This window comes from Sus scrofa, chromosome 12 (assembly GCF_000003025.6).
Source record: "Sus scrofa isolate TJ Tabasco breed Duroc chromosome 12, Sscrofa11.1, whole genome shotgun sequence".
NCBI classification, from domain to species: domain Eukaryota; kingdom Metazoa; phylum Chordata; class Mammalia; order Artiodactyla; family Suidae; genus Sus; species Sus scrofa.
The window spans coordinates 48,930,810-48,957,404 of NC_010454.4; the positions used below are offsets into that span (position 1 = coordinate 48,930,810).

General features: G+C 49.2%; 1 protein-coding gene across 25 annotated transcripts in view; it reads left to right on the plus strand.

Annotated features, from left to right (window-relative positions):
• RAP1GAP2 (RAP1 GTPase activating protein 2) overlaps positions 1 to 26,595 on the plus strand; it is a 211,284-nt gene that overhangs the window by 123,976 nt on the left and 60,713 nt on the right. For 2 of the 25 annotated variants that reach the window (XM_021067633.1, XM_021067634.1), the window contains exon 1: positions 12,306 to 12,916. The exons of the other annotated variants lie outside the window; for them this stretch is intronic. In XM_021067633.1, coding sequence (XP_020923292.1) covers positions 12,536 to 12,916 — 381 coding nt within the window. In that variant the 5' untranslated portion in view covers positions 12,306 to 12,535. Of the gene's footprint in view, positions 1 to 12,305; positions 12,917 to 26,595 lie in introns of those variants that run through there. 25 annotated transcript variants of the gene reach the window in all.

Sequence of the window (26,595 nt, forward strand, 5' to 3'; positions counted from 1 at the left end):
GCGGCTCAGTGGAAACGATTCTGCCTAGCATCCGTGAGGACCCAGGTTCGATCCATGAACTTGCCCAGTGGGTTAAGGATCAGGCGTTGCTGTGAGCTGTGGGTTAGGTCAGTGGCTACAGCTCCAATTTGACCCCTAGCCTGGGAACCTCTGTGTGTGGCACTAAACAGACTGAAAAAAAAGAAAATCGAAAAAGTGGTGCAGATATGCTTTGTTTGACCAACATGGATTTCAGTGCCCTTGGGAAGGATGTGCTTTCTCCTATTTTGCCTCATCCTCCCTGGCTCATAAAGACATCAGGTTTGGGACTTTTGCCAGATGCAAAGGAAGTCAGAAATCGGAAATGGGTCTTCCTGGGCTAAAATCAAGGTGTCCACAGGGCTGCATTCCTACCGGAGGCTCTGGGAGAGAATTTACTTCGTTGCCTTTTCCAAGTTCTAGAAGGCTACCTGCCTTCCTTGGCTCCTGACCCCATTGCTCTGTCTTCAGAGGCAGCAACATTGATTGGGCCAGGTGCTTCCCACACTGCCGTCTCTCTGATTCTCTCTCTTCTGCTTCCTTCTATTATAAGGACTCTTTTGATTATACTGAGCCCTGTGGGATAATCCAAGATCCTCCTCTTACCTCAGGGTCAGCTGATGAGCAACCTTAATTCCATCTGCACCTTAATTCCCCTTGTCTCCGTTAACCTCACAGGATTCTCAGGTTCTGAGGATTAAGGACAAAAGCATCTTTGAGAGGTGGGTAATATTCAGCTTATGATGAGCTCAGGCTACCTGCAAGGTTCTGTAGGAGAGACCACGTTATTAGACTCATCTTTAAAACGTGGGAGCTTCTCCCCCGCCACTGCCTGGCGAAAAGCCTAAAGGCCAATCATACGGTAGATCTTCCTTCTGTGGGATTCCACGATTCTTTGACTGATCCTTCGCCTGCCTGGTTTCATTGCTTTGTGAGCCCATGACTGGTTATGATGGCACATGTCCTCCCAGACCATGGGATTTGAAGGGCAGGCATGTCACGTGTCCCTAAGCTTTTCCACAGAAAAAGGAAGAACACAACACTCAGGTCCACAGTCTAGAGCTGAGATGTGACCTTGATTTTGTTACCTTCAGTCAGCAATTTCTTGATTCCCCATCCAGGTGGAAAGATAACCCCTCACGGAGGGAAAAAAAAAAAAGGCACATGCTAGCTTCCAGCCCTGATTTAGTACTGTCCACTCTTTCCTTCTAAAGTGGTGCCATTCCAAAAAGCACATAAGATGCTCAACATCCCTAATTATGAAAGAAATGCAAATCAAAACTACAGTGAGGTATCACTCCATTGGTCAGAATGGCCATTATCAAAAAGCCTATAAGGAGTTCCCGTCGTGGCGCAGTGGTTAACGAATCCGACTAGGAACCCTGAGGTTGCGGGTTCGGTCCCTGCCCTTGCTCAGTGGGTTAACGATCTGGCGTTGCCGTGAGCTGTGGTGTAGGTTGCAGACGCGGCTCGGATCCCACGTTGCTGTGGCTCTGGCGTAGGCCGGAGGCTACAGCTCCGATTCAACCCCTAGCCTGGGAACCTCCATATGCTGCGGGAGCGGCCCAAGATATAGCAGCAACAACAACAACAACAAAAAAGACAAAAAGACAAAAAAAAAAAAAAAAAGTCTATAAACAGGAAATGCTGGAGAGGGTGTGGAGTAAAAGGAACCTTCTGACACTGTTGGTGGGAACGTAAATTGGTACAACCACTATGGGAAACCGTATGGAGGTTCCTCAAAAAATTAAAACTAGCACTACCATGTGATTCAGCAATTCCGCTCTTGGGCAAGTATCTGGAGAAAACCATAATTTGAAAAGATACATGTACCTCAATGTTGCAGCACTGTTTGCAATAACCAAGACATGGAAACAACCTAAAAGTCCATCGGCAGGAATGGACAAAGAAGATGCGGTACATATACACAATGGAGTACTACTCAGCCATTAAAAAGAACAAAATCATGCCATTTGCAGCAACATGGATGGACCTAGGGATTATCACACTAAATGAAGTCAAGGAGTTCTCTGGGGGTCCAGTAGTTAAGGATACAGTGTTGTCACTGCCATGGCTTGGGTCCTTGCTGTGGCATGGGTTTGATTCCTGGTCAGGGAACTTCTACATGTTGTGGGTAGGGCCAAAAAGGAAAAAAAGACTTGCCAATACTAAGTGCAGTGAGTTAGACAGAGAAATACAAATATATTGTATCACTTATACGCGGAATCTTAAAAAATGATACAAATGAACTTCTTTACAAAACAGAAACACACTCATAGGCAGAGGAAACAAAGGTATGGTTACCACAGGGGGAAGGTGGTGGGGGGATGGATTGGGAGCTTGGGATCGGCATATACACACTGTTGCATACGGAATGGGTGGTCCACGGGGACCTGCTGTATACACAGGGAAATCTCCTCAATATCCTGTGACAACCTATATGGGAATGCATATGTGCATGTGTGGCTGAGTCACTTTGCTGTACAGCAGAAATTAACACAATGTTGCAAATCAACTATACACCAATAAAATTAAAGAAAAAAGAGAGATACCATTGCCTGCCTCCAATCACACAGGGTCCTCTTCCTCTCATCTGGGAAGATTCCTCTGAATCTCTCCTGCTGCAGTTTCAGCCTGGCTCTCAGTTTGGCTGGCAGGGAAACAGCACAGCTGGCTGCCAGGTCGATAATGACACGAGACCCTGGTGATCGGCTTCTAACAGATCCCTTTCTTACAGTGTCATTAGTTCTGTCCCAGGACCACCCTTCTTGCTGTCGGAGTGGACCATTTGTCATGGGTGTGGGGTCACCTGGGGGTGAGGGTGGGAAGGGGCGGGAGGCACTTCATTGTGCTGAGACGGGCTGTGCTTGGATAACCTTCCCCAGGTGACCTGCCTGGCATGGCAAGTCCCCCTCCTGGTCCCCCAGGTCAGATAGTGTTGCCTGGCTACCGTGTAGCCAGCGAGGCTTGGCAGGGAGAGTAAACAGGCACACATGTTTAAAATTCAGTATCCCTGGGAGGGTAAACACCCAGACAGGGCCTTCCAGTCCACTGATAATCTCTGATTCTCTTGCTCCATGAGTCTGTGTGTGTGTTTGGGCGGGGGGCGGATTGCTGCACCAAGACCCAGATGGCCTCTTCCGGGAACTGGCCATCAGCTGTTGTGAGGGGTAGGGAGGGGATGGGTGAGTTATAGCCTTGCCCCATGAGGACAGTCAGCCTGGTCACCTGGACAAGATTCCTGGGAGACCCTGGGGTGTCCTTAACTCCTCATCTGGACGGAGTGTTGTAGGCACAGGCCCTTGGGGATGGCTGCTCGGGATTCTGCCTGGGACTGCAGAGAGCGGGCTGTGGTGGCGCAGGCCCCTGCAGAAGGCGTGAACCACCCGGGGCATCCAGCACAGGAGATGAGTGGGGACCGAAACGGACCCTCTGCTGGCCAACGGGATATCCTCGGAGGGGCTGTCTTTTCCTAATTGGCCCAGAGGGGTACCCTTGTTCTCATTCACACTGAGGGACTTCGTAGGTGAGCCTTGGTCATGCTAAAGGGGACCTCATTGTGCTGGTTGAGTCCCAACCTGCAGGATGCTGCGCATCGTGCGGCTTGTTCCCAGGCAGCCCCCTTGCCTTCCGAGGGAGAGCAGGGGTCCCAGAAGCTGTGAGACCTGGGGAGGGTAGGCCGGCATCCTCTTAGCTGGAGGTTCCCAAGTGGCTGCTTGGGGCGTCTCCCAGCACCTAGCTGGGGAGACCCCGGGGTGGTGTCCTAGTGGGGTCATTCCTGGCAGGGATCACTTCACAGGAAGGGGTGGTCTACAGACAGGGTGCTTATTCTCCCTGAGTGTGGTTTGTACTTGTTCCTCTTCTGTTGCTTGGGCTTCTTACCCCCCACCCGCTATCCTGCAGCCTCCTTGCTTCTTTCTAAACCTTCTCACCCAAAGGCACAGCTTGGATGCCACCTCCTCCATGAAGCCTTCCCTGACTCCTCTAGCAGGAATTTGTATTGCTTTTGCTCTTTTGCCCAAGAACACTTTACACATGGAAGTACTAGTGAAATCCTTTCATCCACTTGGCAAGTATTTATTGATCACCTGCCAGGGATTAGGGACGGCTTCAGGGCCTGAGGATGCAGCAGTGAATGTGGCAGACACGACTCCTGCCTCCATGGGGCTCACTCTCCAGTGAGGGAGGTGGATGGTAGGTAAGAAAGTCATCAGACAGCAGCACCTTCTGCTCAGGGTCCTGAAGAGAGAAATAAACGTGGTGTCTGTGGTGTTTGGGGGGGGGCATCATTTCAAGGTGCTGTTTGAAAATATCGTGTCTGTGGGTCTGTGGGAGGAAGAAACGGCTTTGCCCAGGGGCTTAAGGAAGGCCTGGAGGGTGGTACCCACCTTCCGAGCCAGGCACCGGCACTGCTTCCCACTCGTCCACTGGATGCATGGATCCCTTTTAGTGGAAAAGGAATTGGCTCGCGGGAAACTGCAGCCTCTGACTTGGTCCTCCTTCACCTTATCTGCCTTCTTAGTTGTGTGTCTGCTTTTGAGGAGGGGACCACTGGGCAGGCATCCTGCAAACAGCAACAGACGATAACGGTTTATAGCAGGCGGGTGTGTCCAGCTGGCTAATGGTCTTCGGCTTGGGGACCCATAAACCTCTCAAGGACTAGGTGTGTGTGTGTGTGTGTGTGTGTGTTTGCATGAGTGAGTGGTTTTGTGTGTGTGTGTGTGGGTGAATGTGAATGTCTGGGTAACTTGTTGTACCATTGTGTGTTTGGGGGAGTCCGTTTGGGGGTGGGTGCTGCGGGACTCTGCTTTGGTGGGAACATCTTTGCCACCGAATGCCTCCCCAACCAGGGCAGCTGGGCCTGGGATGGGCAGCCCAATGGCCCTACCCCAAACCTCGGGAGGGCCTGCATTTGCCCTAGCACCCCATTCATCAGCCCCAGCTGGCAAAAGGGGAGGGGCAATCGTGTTATCCGACATATGGTTTATGGAGAAGAGGGCCGTTCGGTGTCACAGTCCCCCGAGTTGTGTATGTGTAATTAGGCTGTTGGAGCTGGGGACTGATGGCTAGAAGCACTCGGGACCAAAGCATTTATTTAGGTAATCATTAACTAGATGATGGGAAGGGAAAAGAACCTGCAATTTGCTAACCTCCCCTTCTTGCAGGTTAGTCTGAAACGAAACTCCCAGCAACCTTCCTTCATTGTCCTCTGGGGAGGGGCAGGCTGGGACCTTTTAGGGTCCCACTAGGGTTGACAGGGGGATGACTTGGGTGGTTTCTTTCAGGCATGTCCGGGAGCACAAGCCCCCAAAGTTGCCAGTTTCCCAAGGCTTCTTTTCTGATATTGCCTTTTGCTCAGCTAAGCACAAAACATGTATCGATTTATTCAGTTCTCAGCCTGGTGCGTCTGATGAGAATCACCTATGTGTTCGGCAAATGACTGGCTCCAGTGAGATCCCAGTAGCCTGTTGTCCTGGGTGCAGGCTGGTGTTAATAGGAAGAGCCTAGGCAATTGAGATTCTGGCTCAGATAATCTCTAAACCTTTTTTTTTTTTTTTTTTTTTTTTTTTTTTTGGGTCACTTACTAACAGTGCAGATGTGTGCTTGGGGGGCGGAGAGCTTTGTTTTTCTTCATCTTACAGTAGAAGTTGTGCAGCTGGAAACATCTCATAGGCAAGAGGGTGCTGGGAGCCGCAAACAGCTTGCTGCTAGGGAGAGGGCACACACTGGTCCCTCTGGGGTGACAGCTCAGCCTCAATGGAGGGAAAGGAAGAGCAGCCACCTGCACATCCCATAATGAGTGTGGAAACTGAGGCACAGAGGATGGGGGAGGCTCGTGGAGAAGGTGTGTTGGTATATGGTATATGTCTTGGTATATGGCGCTTCCTACTTAGGTAGAAATGTGTGCGGTTGCATCCTTGCCCTCACTCAGTCTTGCCTGAACCGCCGTAGGGGTGAGTTGGGTAGTGAGAATAAGATGAATCTTTATTTTGGAGATGGGTGAACTGAGCTCCTGTTGCAGCCACGTGACTGGCAGCCCAAGGCCACCTCCTGTGGTAGCTGGGTACATTCATGGGTCCTTGACATGATGCTAGACTTTGCCAGGAGGCAGGGACACTCCTGTGGGGTGGCGGGGATCTGGAGGGGGAGCCTTGGGCAGGAGACAGCTTCTGGGATCAGGGAAGGGGAGCAGGGTCTGCTGGTGGGTCCCCAGGTTCCACAATGACTCAGTGATGGGTTCCCTGTGAATGGGAAACCCAGGAGCCTCTGTTGCTTCTTTTCTCTCCCAGGCATATGTCAGGGCTGGAACTGGGGTGGGGAGGCTACTTGGTCCCAGGTCTTTAGTGTTTGATTCTTTTTTTTTTAGGGCTGCATGTGTGGCATGTGGAAGTTCCCAGACTAGGGGTTGAATCGGAGCTACAGCTGCTGGCCTATGCCACAGCTAGGCCAGATCTAAGCTGCATCTGTGACCTACACTGCAGCTTGCTGCAATACTAGATCCTTAGTCTATTGCGCAAAGCCAGGGATTGAACCTGCATCCTCGTGGATGCTAGTCGGATTCTTAACCCACTAAGCCACAATGTGAACCCTCCCCCCCTTTTAAAATTAAAGTATGCTTAATTTACAATATTGTGTTATTTTCAAGTGTACAGCGAAGTGATTTAATTATATCGTATATGTATATGTATTTATATTCATATTCTTTGGTTCTGAAAACTTACGTGGTGGAGGGAGAGGTGGCGACGTGGTGGCAGGGCTTCTGCTGCTCTTACTATAAACCCAGTGTCCAGATATGCTGGGCAGTGTCTACCCTCAAAGAGCCAGAGGGAAAGTGGGCAGGACTGGGAGGACCAGGGAGAAAGAGAGGGGAAGGACGGGTAGTAATATGAGGGGTGGGTATGTTGGAGGGACACTGGCTATGTGGGGACCTTGCCTGGGGAACAGGGGCCACCAAGGAGTGATGGAGAGAGGGACCCATGCTTCTGACCCCGGCCAGACAGACAGCCACCAGTGCCAGTTAGGAGAGACACAGCTGTGGAGCCCAGCCACTGCCTTTCGGGGGAATCGGGGCTGGGGGGGAAGCAGATGGTTTTCTGGGAGGCCAGCACTGCCTTTGGCCCCACCTTCTCCCCCTCAGCATTGCTTTATTTCCTATTCCTCAGGGCAGACACGAGCTGGGGAATCTGGGCCTCTTGCTTGGGCTGCAAGAATGGCCACCAGTGAGACCGAAGCCACACGAAACCTCTCATTTTCCTGCCGCCAAGCGTTTGTTGAGGCCATTGCCTCTCGCAGGGTGCCCAGCAAGCCTTCCTTCAAAAACCCAATGAGGTTCACAGGCTGTTTTTCCGGTCCCCCCGTGGGGAGGCTCAGACCTGAAGCTGAGCCCACCTCTGTGGGGGAAGACTACTGGACATTTCAGGCCGTAGACTGCATCAGAACCAGAAGCTCTGCCGACTGGCCCCCCAAAGCCTGGCTTGGAGGGTCTCCATGGTGTGGAGGCGGTGATTCCGTGACCAGCGCTGGGCTGGGATCTAGTGGTTCCAGGATAGGGACAACTTCGAAGGAGTAGTGCTGGTTATTTCCTAGAAGACAAGGCTGGATCGCTCCAAGGCAGCCACAGTCTTCCAGCGCCCCCCGGACACCCCTGGGGGTCTGCTGGCATTGCTCGTTCCTGCCAGTGGTGGCCATGGGCTCCTCTTCATCCTGTTGGCACTGTAGGTTGGTACAGTGTTGTGCAGCTTATAAAGGCTTTCCTTGTACTCTTCTGGTTCTTAGCAGCCACCCGAGAGAGAACTGTTTTGCCCACATCATGGCTGAGAAGCTGGGGTCTTAGAGAAAGGCAGCCAGCTGGTAAGACACCAGCTTGAGGCTTGGGATTTCAAGTTAGCATTCTTTCTGCTACCCCGAGAAATAATTACCGAGTACAAATAATTACTGAGTATCTCCTACTGTATTTCACCATTTCGAAGACACCCTCCTCCGCCCCCCTCCCCATTTAAATCTCCAAAATCAGGCTGCATGTCACTAGCAGTTGTACCATAGTTTGTAACCGGTGGTGTCTTTGTTTTGTTGGTGGCACATAAAATAATGTATAGCTTACAATGGATGTTACTTGAGATTTGATGAAATGGGGCGTGTGTATAGCTCTGGTGTATGTAGATGTGGCTTCTGCCTGCCAGGAGTTTTCAGTGTAGAGGCAAGATTAGACCATCCTAGCCATTCAGAGAAACAGAATATGTGTGCACCCAAGTCGAGGCATGTGCTCTGGGGATTCTGGCTGAGGGGTTTCAGAAAGACTTGGGGGGATGATGGGTGGGGATTTGAGCATCCTGGTTCTTGTGGACCAACCGGCTCGTCTGAACCATGTACCCAAGCCCTGGTAGCATGGTGGTTCAAAGCTTGGGTGCTGCGGGCTGACTGGGCTGCACATGACGTCAGCCTGTTGACCGAGTTATTTAACCCTCAGCCTCAGTGTCCACACCCGAGGCTGGGGATGCTAAGAGTGCCTGCCTTGCGGGGGGTTTGGGGGCGCGATAAAAAGATGCACATAATGTACTTAGTCAAGGGCCTGGCGCCTTTAGTGAGGGTTCAATTAACTGAACCTGTCACAAAATGAAGCCTATAAATTGGACAGATTTCGAGCTGTCCGGCTGACCAACATTTGTTGATCAACTGCTGTCCCTGTTAGGTGCCGGCACATTTGTCATCTCATTTCCTTGTCACCAGGAAGGTGGGGAGCATTATTCCAATTTTACAAATGAAGAGAATGGGGCCGAGGTCACAGCTGGCCAGAGGCCGGGCTGGGATCTGCATGCTGGTCTGTCTGAGTCCCAGTCCGGTGCTCTTTTCACTGAACCACAGCTGCTGGAGAAGAATTACAGGCAGGAAAGGAAACCCTGCCAATCCCAGGGGCCTTGCTGCAGGCAGGGTATCTTATAATCTCATTACTGCTACTGTTGGGCATTCTTCATAGTGGGTTTTCTGGTGTTTTAAGGAAGAGAGGCCTCATTCAGAGGCGTGGTGGCTAATGTGACAGAGGGGGACTTTGCCCAGACCTTAATCTCCCCTTCCCATCTCCCATGCCCCACCAGAATGGCTGTTGGTCTCTCTGGCCCCGGTTCCTTCTTTTGGGCTTGCCTGACCTCAGGGCTCACCCTCCTGGCCTGTGGGCTGCCCCCCCGCCCACCATGGAGAGACCGCCAGTATGTGGTCATGCCAACACCGTAGCTTGGGACCCTGCCAGGGGCTGTGGGCCTCCTCGCCTGGAGTCTCCTCCCTGCCCTGTGAGGTTAACACAAACACATTTATCTTCTCTCCCTTCCTCTCTCTTCTCTCCATTGTATCCCCTCTTTCACCTGGAACACATAGGCTGTGTGACCTTAAGCAGATCAATTGACATCTCTGAGCTGCATTTCCCACCTCCTCTCCAACTGGATCATCTTAAGGATCAAATGGGAGGTAGTAGGAATGAATCCTGAGTCTGGATCTTGACTCCTGCGCTACCACTGTGGGTCCTGGGATGTTGAACCTGATATTCTTGTACCTCTGTGGCCTTATCTGCAAAATGGGAATAGTAGCCTCTCTGCGAAGGTCCCTTCGTTACAGCATAGCCAGCGTCCACTCCTCTGTGCATCCATGCAGGCGTTGGCTCAGCCCCATGGCTGCTCCTCTTTTATTGGGTTCTAATTATTTATTTCTGTGATTGTCTTGGTCGCTAGATGGAAATCCGTTCCTTTATTCAGTCTTTCATTCAGCAAGTAATTATTGCGCACCTATATGCCAGGTGCTGAGCTTAATGGATGAAGTGGAGGAAACAGACAATTAAATGAGACATTACAATGCAGAGACATCAGTGATTCGAGAGGGCATGTGCAGGGTGCTATGGGAATACCACCTGGGGGAGGCAGGAAGGCTTCCTGGAGGAGGTGATCTCCAAGCGAAGACCTAAAGGACAAGCAGACATCAACCAAGTAACGGGGAGTGGGTAGGAGGAGAAGGACTGAGGGTGATTTTCCCAGGGTCCCCAGCCCTGAGCCAGTGCCTGGCCCAGAGCAGATCAGTAAGTTCGTTGCCTATCTCGTTCCTTCCTCGCCTCCTCTGAATGTGTTCCTGTGCAGCATCAGGGGGCTTGGACCACAACGCTTCCTGGGCCCTGGGGTGCTGTGGCCAAGGGGGTTGCCCAAGTAGCCTGGATGTGGCATGTCTTAGGGAGGCTGGCTGTAGGGTGGGGGCGGGGCGGGATCCGCTATTGACCCATTGGCCTTGAGCAGAAATGCAGATGAGCCAGAAGCAGGTGTGGGAGGGAGCAGGGTGGATGTTGAGGATGCAGGAGCCTTCCTGAAGTTTCCTTTCTCCAGGGGAAGGAGAGAAGGGCCCATGAGGGACAGCCTGCTCTGGTCCCTTTAGGGGCAGGGAAGCTGGCGAGCTTGACCACATCCCTTCTCCTGACATGGTTTTTTCTAGCAGAACTGTTTAAGAGCTGGAAGGGACATTGCCAGCCTTCTCTGCAGCCAGGGTTCCCTCTAGCACGTGATTCCTCCACATGTGTGAGATGGCCCAGTTCACATCCTAGGACTCTGCCCTCTTCCCCGACCTTCACTGTCACTTGAAGCCCCCAGGGATGGACCCATGCCAAGACCTTCTCTGACCTCAATTGAGCTGTGCCCTCCCCCAGTCCCTGGGGACACTGCCTGGCCTCTCGGATCTCCCATGGTTGCGGCTGGGGTTTCTGGAGCCGGAGCAAGCGCAGGATGGGGCTGGGCTGTGTGTCTGGCGGCAGGCTGGGCTGGAGGAGGGAGAGCAAAGATAAGATTGGCGTCCTGGGTGAGGCTGGGCAGGTGGTGGGGTAATTTTCACGCTGTGTTGGGGACCAGGGCATGAAGAGGACAGAGCTAGTGCTGGGAGAAAGGAATGAGGGCTTGTCGTGGTTGCCATTTTCTGAGGGTAATTGTGCCTTGCCCTCCCTGGACAGAATATGTATACACCACAGCTTATTCTACAACCACTGTGCAAAGTGGGTCAGATTTCTCCATTTTACAGATTTGAAAACTAAGGCCCAGAGGCTGAGTAACCAGCCCGCAGGGCTCAAAAGTAGCAAAGCCACGGGTTCAAATCTTGTCTGCTCTACCGTAATTTTTCCACAGCAGGCTGCCCTTTATTTTATTTTATTTTATTTTTTTAAGGGATTTAAAAATTCATTCCTTTGCTTTTGAGCCAGGACACTGCTTTTCTCCCAAAGCTGGAAAAGGACTGAGAGCTGTGGGTGGACATTGAGTGTGATGTGTTCATTAGTGTTAGAAGAGGCTCTGAGACCCAGGGGAGCCCTGGGCTGAGCTCCGGGGCCGGGGTTTCTCACTCTTGTTAATAGCACAGTGCTTGGCACCTCTGAGCCCTCGGCCTGTAGATACAGTACAGGTCTTCCCAAGCCATTTATTTTATTTATTTCTTATTTTTCTTAGGGGATAGCCACAGGATATGAGGCCTGCTCTCTCTTTTAAGGCACATTAAAAAAATGTTTTTAGGAGTTCCTGTTGTGGCTCAGCAGGTGAAGAACCTGACATAGTCTCCAGGAGGCTGCGGGTTTGATTCCTGGCCTCGCTCAATGGGCTAAGAATCCGGCGTTGCCGTGAGCTGTGGTATAGGTCACAGATGCGGCACAGATCTGGTGTTGCCCTGGCTGTGGCATAGGCCGGTAGCTGCAGCTCCCATTCGACTTCTGCCCCAGGAACCTCCACATGCTGTGAGTGTGGCCATAAGAAGAAAAAAGAAAAACTAAAAAAAAATTTTTTTTAAAACCACAGTAATACATGCAATGATTGAAAAATAAAACGGAGGCTGTTTTGTGAAAGAAAGCAGTTCACCAAGCCTCTGCCCCCTCCTACAAGCCACACCTGCAGAGGAACCACGTCTTACTCTTTAGGTGTTTTTTTAAACCTTTGAGTAGGAGGTTTGGGCTCTGTGATGGCCTCGCGGATGCCCTTAAAGATGCAGGCACCTGGAGTTCCCGTCATGGCTCAGTGGTTAACGATTCCGACTAGGAACCATGAGGTTGTGGGTTCTATCCCTGGCCTTGCTCAGTGGGTGAAGGATCCGGCGTTGCCGTGAGCTGTGGTGTAGGTCACAGGCATGGCTCGGATCTCGCGTTGCTGTGGCTCTGGCATAGGCCTGTGGCTACTGCTCTGATGGTACCCCTAGCCTGGGAACCTCCATATGCCACGGGAGTGGCTCAAGAAATGGCAAAAAAAGACCAAAAAAAAAAAAAAAAAAAAAGATGCAGGCGTCTGCTTGCTTTCTTTTACTTCATTTTAATTTTCCTTACCCGGAGAGCTGCTTACTTCGCAAATGGGAAAATTGAGGCCCCCCCCCAGCCATTTGGGCCCATCCTGAGTCCCACACCATCCTGTGGCCCCGTCTGCCTCCCATCACCCATAACAGGGCAGCAGCATTGAACACTCACCCAAGATAAGGATGGAAGGACAGGGGTGCTTGCTGGACCCTCACTTTCACATACCCCCACATGAGTCTCCTCTTACACATGCTGACATGGTGTGTCTCTCCTGGGAGGGACCCCTTGCCCTTACTGCATATGATGTGTGGTGGCGCCACCTGCCCTGGGTTCCCCAGAAAAACAGCACGGGCGAAGGAGAGGTCAAAGGGCAGGGTAAGTCAATGTGGAGTAACAGCTCCGGGCGGACACCCAAATCCTGCAGTTCCTTGTTTGATCTTCAGGAAGTTGTCCAACGTCAGCAGCAGCAGCAGCAGCAGCAGCTGGGGTGGTTGCAGCAGCTGGGGTGGTTGCAGCCCCAGCTACGGTGTTGCTCAGGCAGACACACAGAGCCCCCCGACGCGCAGGGGAAGGTGCTGGTGGAAGATGATGGATTTCTTAAAGACCCTTTTGGTAAGTGTACAAGGCTACCTGGAAATAAATGCCTTTCTACACAAGCTGCCCCAGGTGGCGGATCAGGGAGGAAGGAGCCAGAACCCCTCCTGCTGTCACCTGGCAGGGAGCCCCTGGTGGCTGCTGGCCTATGTGGGGTATGGAAGCCACCTGTCACTCAGGGGAAGGAGGAGTCAAGATCAAGGACAGAGGGGACTGTGTGTGCCGAGGGGGATGTGTGAGGGGGCGGACAGAGTCGGTGACCAAACCCTTCCTCCTTGGCCTGGAGATCTGAAGTGGCGGTCCTGGTATGGGACTGGGCAGCGCTCACCTCTGTGCTCTTCTGCCAAGGCTTCCTGATGCTGGGTGAGGGCCTGAGGGGACCCTGAGCTGACTGTGGGCTGTGCCAGTTGGGACGCCAGGGCGGGAGAGGGAGGGACTCTGTAGCTGGGCTTCCGCCTGGCCCCGGACACTTGGAACGGGCAGGCCAGCCCTGTGGGTCCAGCCCTCTCCCCTTTGTGCTGTGTGCCAGGATGGCCCTGGCAAGGGACTCTGTCCTGTCACAGAGCCTTGGAGCTGTGCAGTTAGTGTGACACCTGGGGTGGCATGTGCGACATTCCGGCTGGTCTGGGAGTCAAAGTCTTTTCCTGCCAAGTCAGACGGTCCCTAGAGGCTCTGTGGGCCCCTCTGTTTCAGCTCTGCCAGGCCCTTGTGCCCAGACTGGTGAACATGGGTTGTGACTGCTGGCCTTTTCTCATTCACGACCTGCCTGCTGCAGGCAGGGGGTGGGCTGTGTTCTTCCCTTCGCTTCCCTTCCTGGGCTCTAATTATCTTCCTTTCTCTAGGGTGGCTGAAGGTGACAGTTTAGGAATGAGCACGGGGCGGGGGGGTAACAGGACACTTGTTTAGGGTTTGGGCCAAGGAGTCCCCCCATCTTAGGCTGCGCCAGGGGTGGGGTGTGAGCCTGGCGACCCTCTTGCAAACAGAAATGGCCTGACCTCCCCCGACCCCGGACCTTGGCAGGGTGTGGAGTGGTACATTGGAGGGTTTAAGCCGGCGATGTCATCTGAATGGATTTTCAGGAGGACCGTGTGGCCGTTGTCCGGGGAGCTGCAGCACTGGTGTGGAGGCCCGGAGGCTGGGGAGGAGGCTGCATGGTCCTGGTGAAGGGCAGTGAGAGATGGCGGAGGTCAGGAGCTGCTGAGAAGTGCTGAGGCTTGGGATATGGATATGGATATTTTTAGACAGGGGGCTTACAGGTTGACAGCGAGTAGAGAATCAGGAAGAAATCAGTGATGACCCTGGGCGTTTTGTCCTGAGTGTCAGGCTGGGTGGGCAATGGGCAGACTGGCTAGGGTGGAGGCAAGTCTTCGAGGGAAAGAGTTAATGAGTGTGCTCTGGCCCCCGGTTAAGTCTGAGATGCTTATCAGACACACACGCGAGACACACACACTGAGTTGGCAAACCCAGATAGATCTGGACTTGAATCTGGCGAAGGGGGTTCACTTTGGGTAAGTGGCTCAATCCTTCAATCTCTCCTAGCCCTCTATCCCTCCCTCCCTGGGTACTTGTGGGACTTAACGGGTGGCATTTGGAATGTGCCTGATTCAGTAACCCCATGCCTGGCACGTCACTGTGGCCAGCAGAGTATACTTGGGACACTCCAAACTGCTCATATCTTCTCATTTTTCCACTCAGGACCATGTAACGGCTCCCTATGGTACGGAGCAGAGCTTGGAGGTTGGGTCTGGTGGACCGACTTAGCTCATAGATGAATTTTGTTTGGCCCACACGGAGACTTAAAAAAATTTGAATTGTTTATCAGTGTATAAAAATTGGGAGAGGTCATACACACATTTGGATTTCTGGCTTATCTGGGTAAGTTGAAAACTCTGATAACACTGAGCCTGCATCTCTGCTTTCAGCCTGGCAGAGATGGGCAGCAGCTGCCCCTTTTCAACAGAGCGAGCACTCTTCAGTTCACCGTTGTTTCACTCTCCAGCTCTTGTTGTTGTTGAGGGGAAATGTATATATCATACAATTAATCATTTAAGGTGACAGCCCAGTGGCGTTTCGTACATTCACAATGTTGTGCAACCGTTGCCTCTGTCTAGTTTTCCTGTTTCCATCACTCTCGGATAAAATCCCGTTAAGCTATTGCTCTCCATTCTCTCCCAACTCCAGTCCCTAGCAACCATTCATCTGCTTTCAGTCTCTGTGGATTGATTTCCCTATTCTGGATATTTCATAGAAATGCAATCTTATAACATGTGGCCTTTTGTATCTGGCATCTTCCACTTGTTTTTTTTGTTTGTTTTTGCTTTTTAGGGCTGCACCTGCAGCATATGGACGTCCCCAGGCTAAGGGTCGAATCGGAGCTGCAGCCGCTGGTCTACTAGGCCACAGCCACAGCAGTGCAGGATCTGAGCCACGTCTGCAACCTACATCACAACTCACAGAAACGCCAGATCCTTAATCTACTGAGCAAGGCCAGGGATTGAACCTGCGTCCTTATGGATACTAGTCGGGTTCGCCACCGCTGAGCCCCTTAGGAACTCTCCACATGGTATGTTTTGGAGGTTCATTCACATTGTAGCATGTGTCAGCACTTTTTTTTTTTTTTGGCTGAGTGATATTCCATTGCATGGATATACAATTTGTTTATCCCTCCCTCCCTCCCTCCATCCATATGCTGATGGACATTCTGGTTATTTCTACCTTTTGGAAAGCGTGAACAGTGATGCTCCTTCGTGTACAAGTGAATGACATTCGTGTTTGAGTACCCGTTTTCAGTTCTTTGGGCATCCTCCTAGGAGCGGAATTGCCGGGTCCTGTGGCACCTCTGGGTGTAACTTACTGAGGAGCTGCCAAATTGTTTCCCACAGCAGCTGCACCATTTTACAGTCCCACCAGCAACGTGTGAATGTTCTAATTTTTCAACATGCTTGCCCACACCTGCTATTTTCTATGTTTTGATTGTAGCCATCCTAGTGGGTGTGAAAGTGGTATCTCATTGTGGTTTTGATTTGCATTTCCCTGCAGCTAATGATGTGGAGCATCTTTTCATGTGCCTGCTGTTCATTTGCATATCTTCTTTGGAGAAACATCTATTCAAGTCCTTGGCCCAGATTTATTTTATTTTTTTAAAAATTTTATGGCTGCACCTGAGGCACATGGAAATTCCCAGGCCAGGGATTGAATCCAGGCCACAGCTGTGATCTATTCTGGGTCCTTTAACTCACTGTGCTGGGCTGGGGATCAAACCTGCACCTCCGAAGTGACCTGAACGGCTGCAGTTGAGTTCTTAACCCACTGTGCTGCGGCAGGAGCTCCTGCCCACTTCTTTTCCCATTGATTGGTCTTGGCATCCTTGTCAAACTTTAGCTGGCCGTAAATGCATGGATTTACCTCTGGACTCTAAAGTTTGTTCCATTGGTCTGTACGTATGTCCTGAAGCCAGTATCACACTGTTTTTTTTTTGTTTTTGTTTTTTATTTTTTTTTATTTTCCCACTGTACAGCAAGGGGTCAGGTCATCCTTAGATGTATACATTGCAGTTACAGTTTTTTCCCCCACCCTTTCTTCTGTTGCGACATGAGTATCTAGACATAGTTCTCAATGCTATTCAGCAGGATCTGCTTGTATATCTATTCTAGGTTGTGTCTGATAAGCCCAAGCTCCCGATCCCTCCCACTCCCTCCCCCTCCCATCAGGCAACCACAAGTCTCTTCTCCAAGTCCATGATTTTCTTTTCTGAGGAGATGTTCCTTTGTGCTGGATATTAGATTCCAGTTATAAGTGATATCATATGGTATTTGTCTTTGTCTTTCTGGCTCATTTCACTGTTTTGATCACAGCTTTGTAGTAGTTTGAAATTGGGAATTGTGAGTTCTTATCCAAGAATATTTTGGATATTCTGAGTTCCTTGAGTTTGTATGTCCACTTTAGGATCAGCTTTTCAATTCCTACAAAGAAATCCAGCTGGGATTTTGACGGGAATTGGATTGAATCTGTAGACCACTTTGGGTGGTCATTGCCATCTTAATACTAAATCTTTCAAGGTATAAACAGGGATGTCATACCATTTATTTAGGTCTTTAATTTCTTTCATCAGTGTTTTTTAGTTCTTTTTTTTTTTTTTTTTTGGCTGTACCCGTGGCCTGTGGACGTTCCTAGTCCAGGGATTGAACACTCGAGCCACAGCAGGGATCAGAGCCACTCCAGCGACAAAGCTGGATCCCTAACCCACTGTGCCACAAGAGAACACCAGTGTATTTTAGTTTTCAGTGTACACATCTTTTACCTGCTTGTGGAATCGTTGTAGATATTTTATTCTTTTTGGTGTTCTTGCAAATGGAATTGTTTTCTTAATTTTCATTTCAGATGGTTCATTGCCGGTGTATAGAAATACAAATGACTTGTGGGTGTTGATCTCATACTCTGCAATTCTCCTGACTACCTTTATTAGCCCTAGTAGTGTTTTTGTGGATTCTTTGGATTTTTGATATTGAATCATGTCATCTGCAAATAGAGGTAGTTTTATTTCTTCCCTTTCAATTTGGGTACCTTTCTTTCTCTTGCCTAATTGCTCTGGCTACAACTTTCAGTACACTGAATAGTAGTAGTGAAAGGGGACATCCTTGATTGCTTTTCTCTTCATTCTTTTGTGTTACGTGCCTGGTACTTGTAGTCATTTGCATTTTCAAATCCTCTCCTACAGATTTGAATATAAATCTGCCTAATTTTAAAGATGTCCTAGGAGTTCCCGTAGTGCGTGGCTCAGTGGTTAACGAATCCGACTAGGAACCATGAGGTTGCAGGTTCGATCCCTGGCTCAGTGGGTTAAGGATCCGGTGTTGCCGTGAGCTGTGGTGTAGGTTGCAGACGCGGCTCGGATCCCGCGTTGCTGTGGCTCTGGCATAGGCCGGTGGCTGCAGCTCCGATTGGACCCCTAGCCTGGGAACCTCCACGTGCCAAGGAAGTGGCCCAAGAAATGGCAAAAAGACAAAAAACAAAACAAAACAAAAAAACGAAGTCTGTCCTATAAAAACCCAGCTATCCTCCCACCCTTCCTCCCTGCCCCATCTCGGCTCTGGCCAGGTTGGTCCCTTTCACCCCATATTTGATGGTGATGAGGTGTTGACGATGAGGTGTTTGATGATACACCCCGCGTCAAACACGATTAATTCCAAAGGTCAGTAGTTCTCACAATGTGGTCCCTGGATCAGGAGTGGCAGTATCACCTGGGAACTTGTTAGAAATGTAGCTTCTCTCCGGGTGGGGCCGGGAACCTGTGTTTTAACAAGCCCTCCAGATGACTCCATTGCAGCACCATTGCCCTAGGTAACAGAGAACCTAGCAGCCTCCTGGCCCAGGTTGACATGGCTGCAGTCCCTCTGCAGGACTCCAGCAGCTGAGGAGCTGTCTTGAGTGTGAGCTGGTGGGAAAGGAGACCAGAGAAGGGGAGAAGTGGGGGCGGCTTGGTTGGAAAAGGGCCTGTGTCTGGATGCACCTTATTGGAGGCACCTGTTGACTGTCTAGGGCGAGGGGCACAGTCTGTGGCCAGAGAACAGACGGCACTCACTAGGGCATAAGTCACTCTATTTGGCCCTGACTGTAACTGCCTCAACGAGCCAGCCCTGGCCACTCCCAGGCCTAGGACTCAGTCTCCTTTGCCTACTTCATTCTCACTCTTACTGGGCATGGTATTCAGTCACTCATTTCAGCAAATGTCTCTTGAGCACCTACTCTGTGTCAGGCAGCTGTAAGTCCAGGGATACGGCAGTGAACAAAATAATCAGAGCCCTGGGGTTGAGGACCTTCTGCTCTAGTGAACCACCCTTTGCTCCAGCATTTTCTGCAGTTTTGGCAGCGAATTGTCCCTCAGCCTGCCATCCTGTGGAGGGGGGGCCTCTGAGCCAGCAGCAGAGCCAGGGTGGTGAAGCACGTGCTAAGTGCCGTGATTGGGCAGCCGTGGGACACATTGATCTGGCGTCCACTGGGGTATGTTCTCTGGGTTCCCAGCTCCCCGACCTTTCCAAAAACCTGTCTACAAAACTCTCCAGAAATATGATTCTTTTGTGGTGTCTTCTCCATGGAATGAGAAACTTGCTCAGACCCCTGCTTTCTTCCTCCCCCTGTGTGGTCCAGCCCACAGCTCCATCCCCTTTTCCCGGGACCCCTGTGGGGTGGAAAACATCCTATCCTCCATCCTTGTTTTGTTTTAACGTTTCTGGCTGCTGTTGACCTGCCTTTGGCTCCTCGTCCGCGTCCTGGGTGCAGGTGGGATGAGGAGACAGTTGCCGCTGTGCACGCAGTGAGGTCTGTGTTGGGTGCTGTGCCGGCTCTGCAGACAGGCTCACGTTGTCCCTCCACAGCCCAGAGCGTTTGGCACTGTATGAGCCCCCGTTCTAAGGGGCAGGTGCTCAGACAGTGTCGTCCTGTGTGTGAGCAGTGGGTGTGTAGAACCTCCTGGGCAGGGGGATAGGGAACCACCCAAACACTGCTTGCCTGCAGGAGGGAAGCAGAGGAGCCCAGAGCTAGGGCAGGACCCCCAGCAGGGATCCGGTGGGCAGCAGGTGGGTAGCAGTGGGTGTTTCTTTTCCAACGAGGGTCAGTGAGGAGGAGGAGGAGGAGAAGGGAGAGGGGCATGTGCTGGAACTCCAGGAACTCCAGACAGCACTGCAGCACGAGGACAGGTGGTGCCCGTCTACAGGGAAAGGCCATGCCCACAGGTAGAGCTGTGGTGGACCAGAGGGAGGCAGGCCAGGCTGCTTCTGCTCGCAGGAAGGGCGCAGGGTGCTGCGATGGGGCAGTGGCCCTCCTGTACTCGCCCGTGATGTATTCCTTCCATTGCTTCTGCTCCTTCTGCCTTGGAGCCTTCCCCCACAAGGCCTCGCTTTGTCCTTCTGAAGGAAGACCGGGTGGGTTTTATACTGGGAGGTGGGAGGAAGGGCTTGAACTGGAACCAAACCTTGGGGCCCAGCCTGTGGTTTCCTCGGCTGGGCGCTGGCCCTCCGTGATTATTTCATGGCCTACGTGATGGGCTGTTAAAGCAGAGCCCAGGGGGAAACGCTGGCCATGGCTCTGATTTGGGGGGGCCGTGGCTGTTGCTGATAATAAGTTAGACAGCTGGGCCGCTGCTATTGATGAGGAGGCCAAATGACATTTCTCGGTGAAAATCCAGCGCCCTGCTTCCCGACGGAGGGGGATCCCCTCCCAAAGGATGCCCTGGACAGGACTTTGTTGTGTCCGAAAGGACCCATGGGGCACTGCCAGTGAGTCAGTGAGCATTTATTGAGTGCCTGTTGTGTGCGTGAAGCAATCTCAGCGGGTGTGGACGAGGGTGGGACTGAATGGCTGGAGCTACTGTTCTAGGCTGGCCTGAGTCACTCTGCTTCTGGGTGGAAAAAAGACTTACTCTTTGCCAAGGCTGGAACTGTCCCATTGGAAAGTTCAACAAGTCACCATGAAGTGGGCCCAGGCCAGCTGAGGCCAAGTTGCCACTGGCCGCTTTCTGCTCCTGGATGCTGTCTACACAGCAGTTGTCCACCTAGTGGGTTACTCAGTGCTGAGGCTGAATCACAGCCCTTTCACCTCACCACCTGCATCAGCCCCAAGGCCGTGGAGCATCTTCATTCGGGAAATAGACCCGTTTTTTGTTTTCTTATTAGGGCTGCACCTGCAGCATATGGAAGTTCCCAGGCTAGGGGTCAAATTGGAGCCACAGCCACAGCAATGCCAGAACCTTAACCCACTGAGTGAGGCCAGGGGTAGAACCCAAATCCTCATGGATACTAAGTCAGGTTAGTTACCACTGAGCCAAAAAGGGAACTCCAGAAATAGACTCATTTTTAACAGTAATTGTCTCTGGAAAGACCAATGAAGTCAAGAAAAGCTAATTATCCTGAAAGTACTAGACCATCTCCCAGCAGGACAAAGCTTGTTTCCAAAGCGAGCTTTTCAATAGTGTAGGAATTTTTTTTTTTTTTTTGATTAAGGTATGGTTGATTTGCAATGTTGTTAGTTTGGGTGTGCCACAAAATGATTCAGTTATATATAGATACATACCTATTCTTTTTCAGATTCTTTTCCATGATAGTTTATTACAAGATATTGAATATTGGAGTTCCTGTTGTAGCTCAGAGGTTAACGAAACTGACTAGCGTCCATGAGGACGCAGGTTTGATCCCTGGCCTTCCTCAGTGGATTAAGGATCTGGTATTGCCATGAGCTGTGGTATAGGTTGAAGACGTGGCTTGGATCCTGCGTTGCTATGGCTGTGGCATAGGCCGGTGGCTGCAGCTCCAATTCGACCCCTAGCCTGGGAACCTCCATATGCTGTGAATGCAGTGCTAAAAAGCAAAAAAAAAAAAAAAAAAAAAAAAAAAAAAAAAAAAAGAAGATATTGAATATAGTTCCCTGTGCTGTGCAGTAGGTCCTTGTTGTTTATTTTATGTATCGTAGTATATCAGCTAATCATAATTTATCATGTATCCCTTCCCCTACTTTTCCCCTTGGTAACCATAAGTTTGTTTTCTATGTCTGTGAGTCTGTTTCTGTTTTGTAAGGAAGTTCAATTGTGTCATTTTTTCAGATTCCACATATAAATGATGTCATGATATTTGTCTGAGTAGTTTTTTAAAAACAGCTTTATTGAGGTGTAATTCACCTACCATAAAGCCACCCAACGGAAGTGTGCAGTTTAATGGTTTTTAGTATATTTATAGACTCGTGGAACCATCACCACAGTCAATTTTAGAACGTTTTCATCACCTCACAAAGAAACCTTATATCCTTTAGCTTATCATCCTGCAAATCTCCCATTTCTCTCAGCCCTAAGCAACCACAAATCTGCTTTCTGTCTCTACAGCTTTGCCTATTCTGGGCATTTTATATTAATGGGGTCATACACGTGTGGCCTTTGGTGCCTGGCTTCTTTCATGGAGCATAATATTTTTAAGGTTTATCCATGTTGTAGCTTGTGTCAGTACATCATTCTTTTTTTTTTTGTGGCTGCACCAGTGGTACGTGGACGTTTTCAGGCCAGGGATTGAACCCATGCCACAGCAAGTGACCCAAGCCCCTGCAGTGACAATGTCACATCCTTAACCTGCTGAGCCACCTGGGAACTCCCTCTTCTTTTTATTTTTATTTTTGTTATGAATGGCTGAATCCCATTCCATCGTATGGGTGTGCTCTAATTTGTTCATTCAAAAGTTGATGGACGGGGAGTTCCCATCATGGCTCAGTGGTTAACGAATCCAACTAGGAACCATGAGGTTGCGGGTTCGATCCCTGGCCTTGCTCAGTGGGTTAAGGATCTGGCGTTGCTGTGAGCTGTGGTGTAGGTTGCAGATGCGGCTCAGATTCCGCGTTGCTGTGGCTGTAGTGTAGGCCGGCAGCTGCAGCTCCATTTCGACCCCTAGCCTGGGAACCTCCATATGCCGTGGGAGCGGCCCTAGAAAAGGCAAAAAAAAAAAAAAAAAAAAAAAAAAGACAAAAAAAAAGTTGATGGACATTTGGGTTGTTTCTACTTTTGGGGTATTATGAATATTGCTGCTGTGAACATGGGTGTACAGGTTTTTGAGTGGATATATGTTTTCATCTCTCTTGGGGGTGTGTAGCTAGCCATGGAGTTGCTGGGTCAGGTGCTAATTCTGTGTTTAACTGTTTGAGAAACCGCCAAACTCTTTTCTGCAGTGGCTGCAGCATTTTACTTTTCCATTGGCAACATATGACAGTTCCAACTTCTCCACATTCTTGCCAACATTTATGATTTTTCTCTTAGGTTATAGCCATTCTAGTGGGTGTGCAGTGATCTCTCATTGTGGTTTTGATTTACATTTCCCAGTAATGACTAATGATGTGGAACAATTTTGCATGTGTTTATTGTTCGTTTGTGTATCTTCTGTGGAGAAATGTCTTAACTCAAATTCTTTGCTCATTTTAAAATTGAATTATTGGAGTTCCTGTCGTGGCTCAGCAGAAATGAAATCTGACTAGCACCCATGAGGATGCAGGTTCAATCCCTGGCCTTGCTCAGGGGGTTAAGGATCCAGTGTTGCCATGAGCTGTGGTGTAGGTCACAGATGAGGCTTGGATCCAGCGTTGCTGTGGCTGTAGTGTAGGCCGGCAGCTCCAGTTTGATCCCTAGCCTGGGAACCTCCATATGCCACGGGTGCGGCCCTAAAAAGACAAAAAAAATTTAAAAAAGGGAATTATTTATCTTTTTATTATTGAGTTTGAAAAATTCTTTGTATTTTGTAGATATGAGTCTTTTATCAGATATATGATTTGGAAATATTTCCTCCTGTTCTATGGTTTGTCTTTTCATGTTCTTGGTGTATCCATTGAAGCAGGAAAGTTTTAAATTTTGGTGAAGTCTTATTTATTGATTTTGTTTTTGTTTTTGTTGCTTATGATTTGAGTGTCATACCTAAGAATCCATTGCCAAATCCAAGAAACATTTACTTCTGTGTTTTTCTTCTAAGAGTTTTGGAGTTTTAGCTTTTACATTTAGGTAGTTGATCCATTTTCAGTTAATTTTTGTGTATTGTATGAGATTAAGGGTCCAGCCTCATTCTTTGCACGTGGCTATTTAGTTTTCGCAGCACATTTTGGCAAAGAGACCTTATTGAAGAGTCTTGGCAGTCTTTGTTAAAAATCAATTGCCATAAATAATATGGATTTATCTCTGAACTCTAAACTCTATTCCATGGATATATATCTACTTTTGTGTCATTACCACACTATCTTCATTACTTTTGCTTTGTCGTAAGTTTTGAAATTGGGAAGTGTGAGTCCTTTAACTTTGTTCTTTTTCAAGAATATTTTGGCTAAATTATTTGTTGATTGTATATAGAAATATAATTGATTTTTGTATATTGCTCTTGTATCTTGCAACCTTGCTTATTAACTCATTTATTAGTTCTAACAGTTTTTCTGTGACTTCCTAAGGATTTGCTATATACAAGATCATGTCATCTATAAATAGAAATAGCTTCACTTCCTCCTTTCCAATTTAGATGCCTTTTATATAGTTATTTTTGCCTAGTTGCTCTGGCTACAACATCCAGTACAATGTTAAATAGAAATGTTGAGAATGAATATCCTTGTCTTTTTCCTTATCCTGTTGGCACAGTGTCCAGTCTTTGATTATTAAGTGTGATATTAGCTGCGGGTTTCTTGTAGATGCCCTTTTCATGTTGAGGAACTTCCCTCCTATTCCTAGTTTGTTGAGACCTTTTTTTTTTTTTTTAAAAAGCTTTATTCATTTGGTTGGTTGTTTATTTATGGCTGTGTCTGCAGCATGTGGAAGTTCCTGGGCCAGGAATCAAACCCACGCCATAGCAGCTGCACAAGCCACTGCAGTAACAATGCTGGATCCTTAACCTGCTGCACCACAAGGGAACTTAGATTTTTTTTTTTTTTAATCAAGAAAGAGTTTTGGGTTTTTGTCAAATGCTTTCTTCATATCTATTGAGATGATAATTTTAAAAAATTCTAGTAAAAAAAAAAAAAGGAGTTCCCGTTGTGGCGCGGTGGTTAACGAATCCGACTAGGAACCATGAGGTTGCGGGTTCGGTCCCTGCCCTTGCTCAGTGGGTTAACGATCCGGCGTTGCCGTGAGCTGTGGTGTAGGTTGCAGACGCGGCTCGGATCCCGCATTGCTGTGGCTCTGGCGTAGGCCGGTGGCTATAGCTCTGATTGGACCCCTAGCCTGGGAACCTCCATATGCCGCGGGAGCGGCCCAAGAAATAGCAACAACAACAACAACAACAACAACAAAAGACAAAAAAAAAAAAAAAAAAAAAAAAAAATTCTAGTCATGTGGTATATGACATTAATTGATTTTTGGATGTAAAACCAACCTTGCATTCTTGGGATCAACTCTATCCAGTCATGTTGTGTAGTTCTTTTTATGTTGCTGGAATTAGTTTGCTGCCATTTTTTTTTTGAATTTTTGCATCCATTTTCATAAGCTATGTTGGTCTGCAATTTTCTCTTCTTGTGATGTTGTTGATTTTAGTGTCAGTGTAGTACTAGCCTCTTGGAATAAGTTGGGAAGCGTTCCTTCTTTTACTTTTGGATGAGTTTGCGAGGAATTAATAATACTTCTTCGGGGGGTAGAATGTACAGCTGAAGCCATCTGGACCTGGGCTTTTCTTTGTGGGTAGTTTTTTGACTACTAATTCAGTCTCTTTATTTATTATTATAGGTCTTTTTAGGTTTTCTGCTTCTTTCCAAGTCAGTACTGATAGTTTGTATATGGCTAGGCATTATCAATTTAAAGTTATCTAATGTATTGACACTCAGTTGTTCATGGTATTTGTATTTTATTCTACGTAGTTTTTCCTAACCACTTTCCTATAGATTGGCATTTAAGGTGTTTCCATTTTTTGCTTTTACAAACAATGCTGCAATGACGTTTTCTTGTATCCACCACTGTATTCATGTGTTAAGTGTGTTTCCAGTATCCCTTCTTAGAAGAGGAATTGTTGGGTCAGAGGACTGTGTATTAAAACGTTGATTGGGAGTTCCCGTCGTGGCGCAGTGGTTAACGAATCCGACTAGGAACCATGAGGTTGTGGGTTCGGTCCCTGCCCTTGCTCAGTGGGTTGACAATCTGGCGTTGCTGTGAGCTGTGGTGTAGGTTGCAGATGCGGCTCGGATCCCGCGTTGCTGTGGCTCTGGTGTAGGCCGGTGGCTACAGCTCCGATTGGACCCCTAGCCTGGGAACCTCCATATGCCGCGGGAGCGGCCCAAGAAATAGCAACAACAACAACAACAACAAGACAAAAGACAAAAAAAAAAAAAAAAAAAAAGTTGATTGTTTTACCCCCTTGTCTTCTTTCTGCTCTCATCTTTCTAGCCTCCCTGATACATGTGAGTTCTTTATATCTACTGTTTTTGGTGTCCTGGAGATTGGAGTTGGTACGAATACATAGAGCAAATGGAAAGGATAGGTTTGAGAGCTGGGTGTGTGGTGGCTACTTCTGGTCAAGGGTGCTTGCTGTGGGTGCCCCAAGCTAGTCCTCAACCCTGTACATTCACACATGGAGTTTCCAGACCCTGGAACCTGAACCACTAGGGGATTAGAGCCTTTGCCTCTGATGGGCCAGCTTTAACTTGGAAGAGGTCACATGGGGCAGGTTTCTGCAGGTGACTCCACAAGGTGACTCCTTTCCAGATGATTCTCTTCTGAGAATTCTGAGGGTGGCAGGAGCTGCAGGCAGTTCTGGCCCATTGATGCCTGCGGGGGTGGGGTGGGGGGTTGAATGTCCTCCCTCTGTACGAAGATGCAGCAGGGACATGCTCGGTCCTCCTTGTCACTGCTTGCTTTTGTCTCCCGTTCATCTGGGGGCTGTCTGTTATGGGTGCTCATTTACTCAGGGCTTGCCAGTGCCCAGACGTGGGCACTGATGTTACAACAAGAAAGTGTAGCTGTTTTCACCGAATAGGAAGTAGGGACACTTCTGGGGGAAATTCTGCATATGTTTTGTTAGGGTAGAGCTTGCAGCCCTTTCCATCCTGCTTCCTTTTTCTCCTTTTGGTGTTGGAGTTTACAAAGGTGGCATCAAAGTCGGTTAAAAGTTTGGACTTATGTAGTTTATGATTTTAAAAATAGCCTATCCAGGCCACTGGAGGCTGTAGTTCAATGGTTTTTAGGCTTTGCTCACAACTTCTCAGGTCCCCAA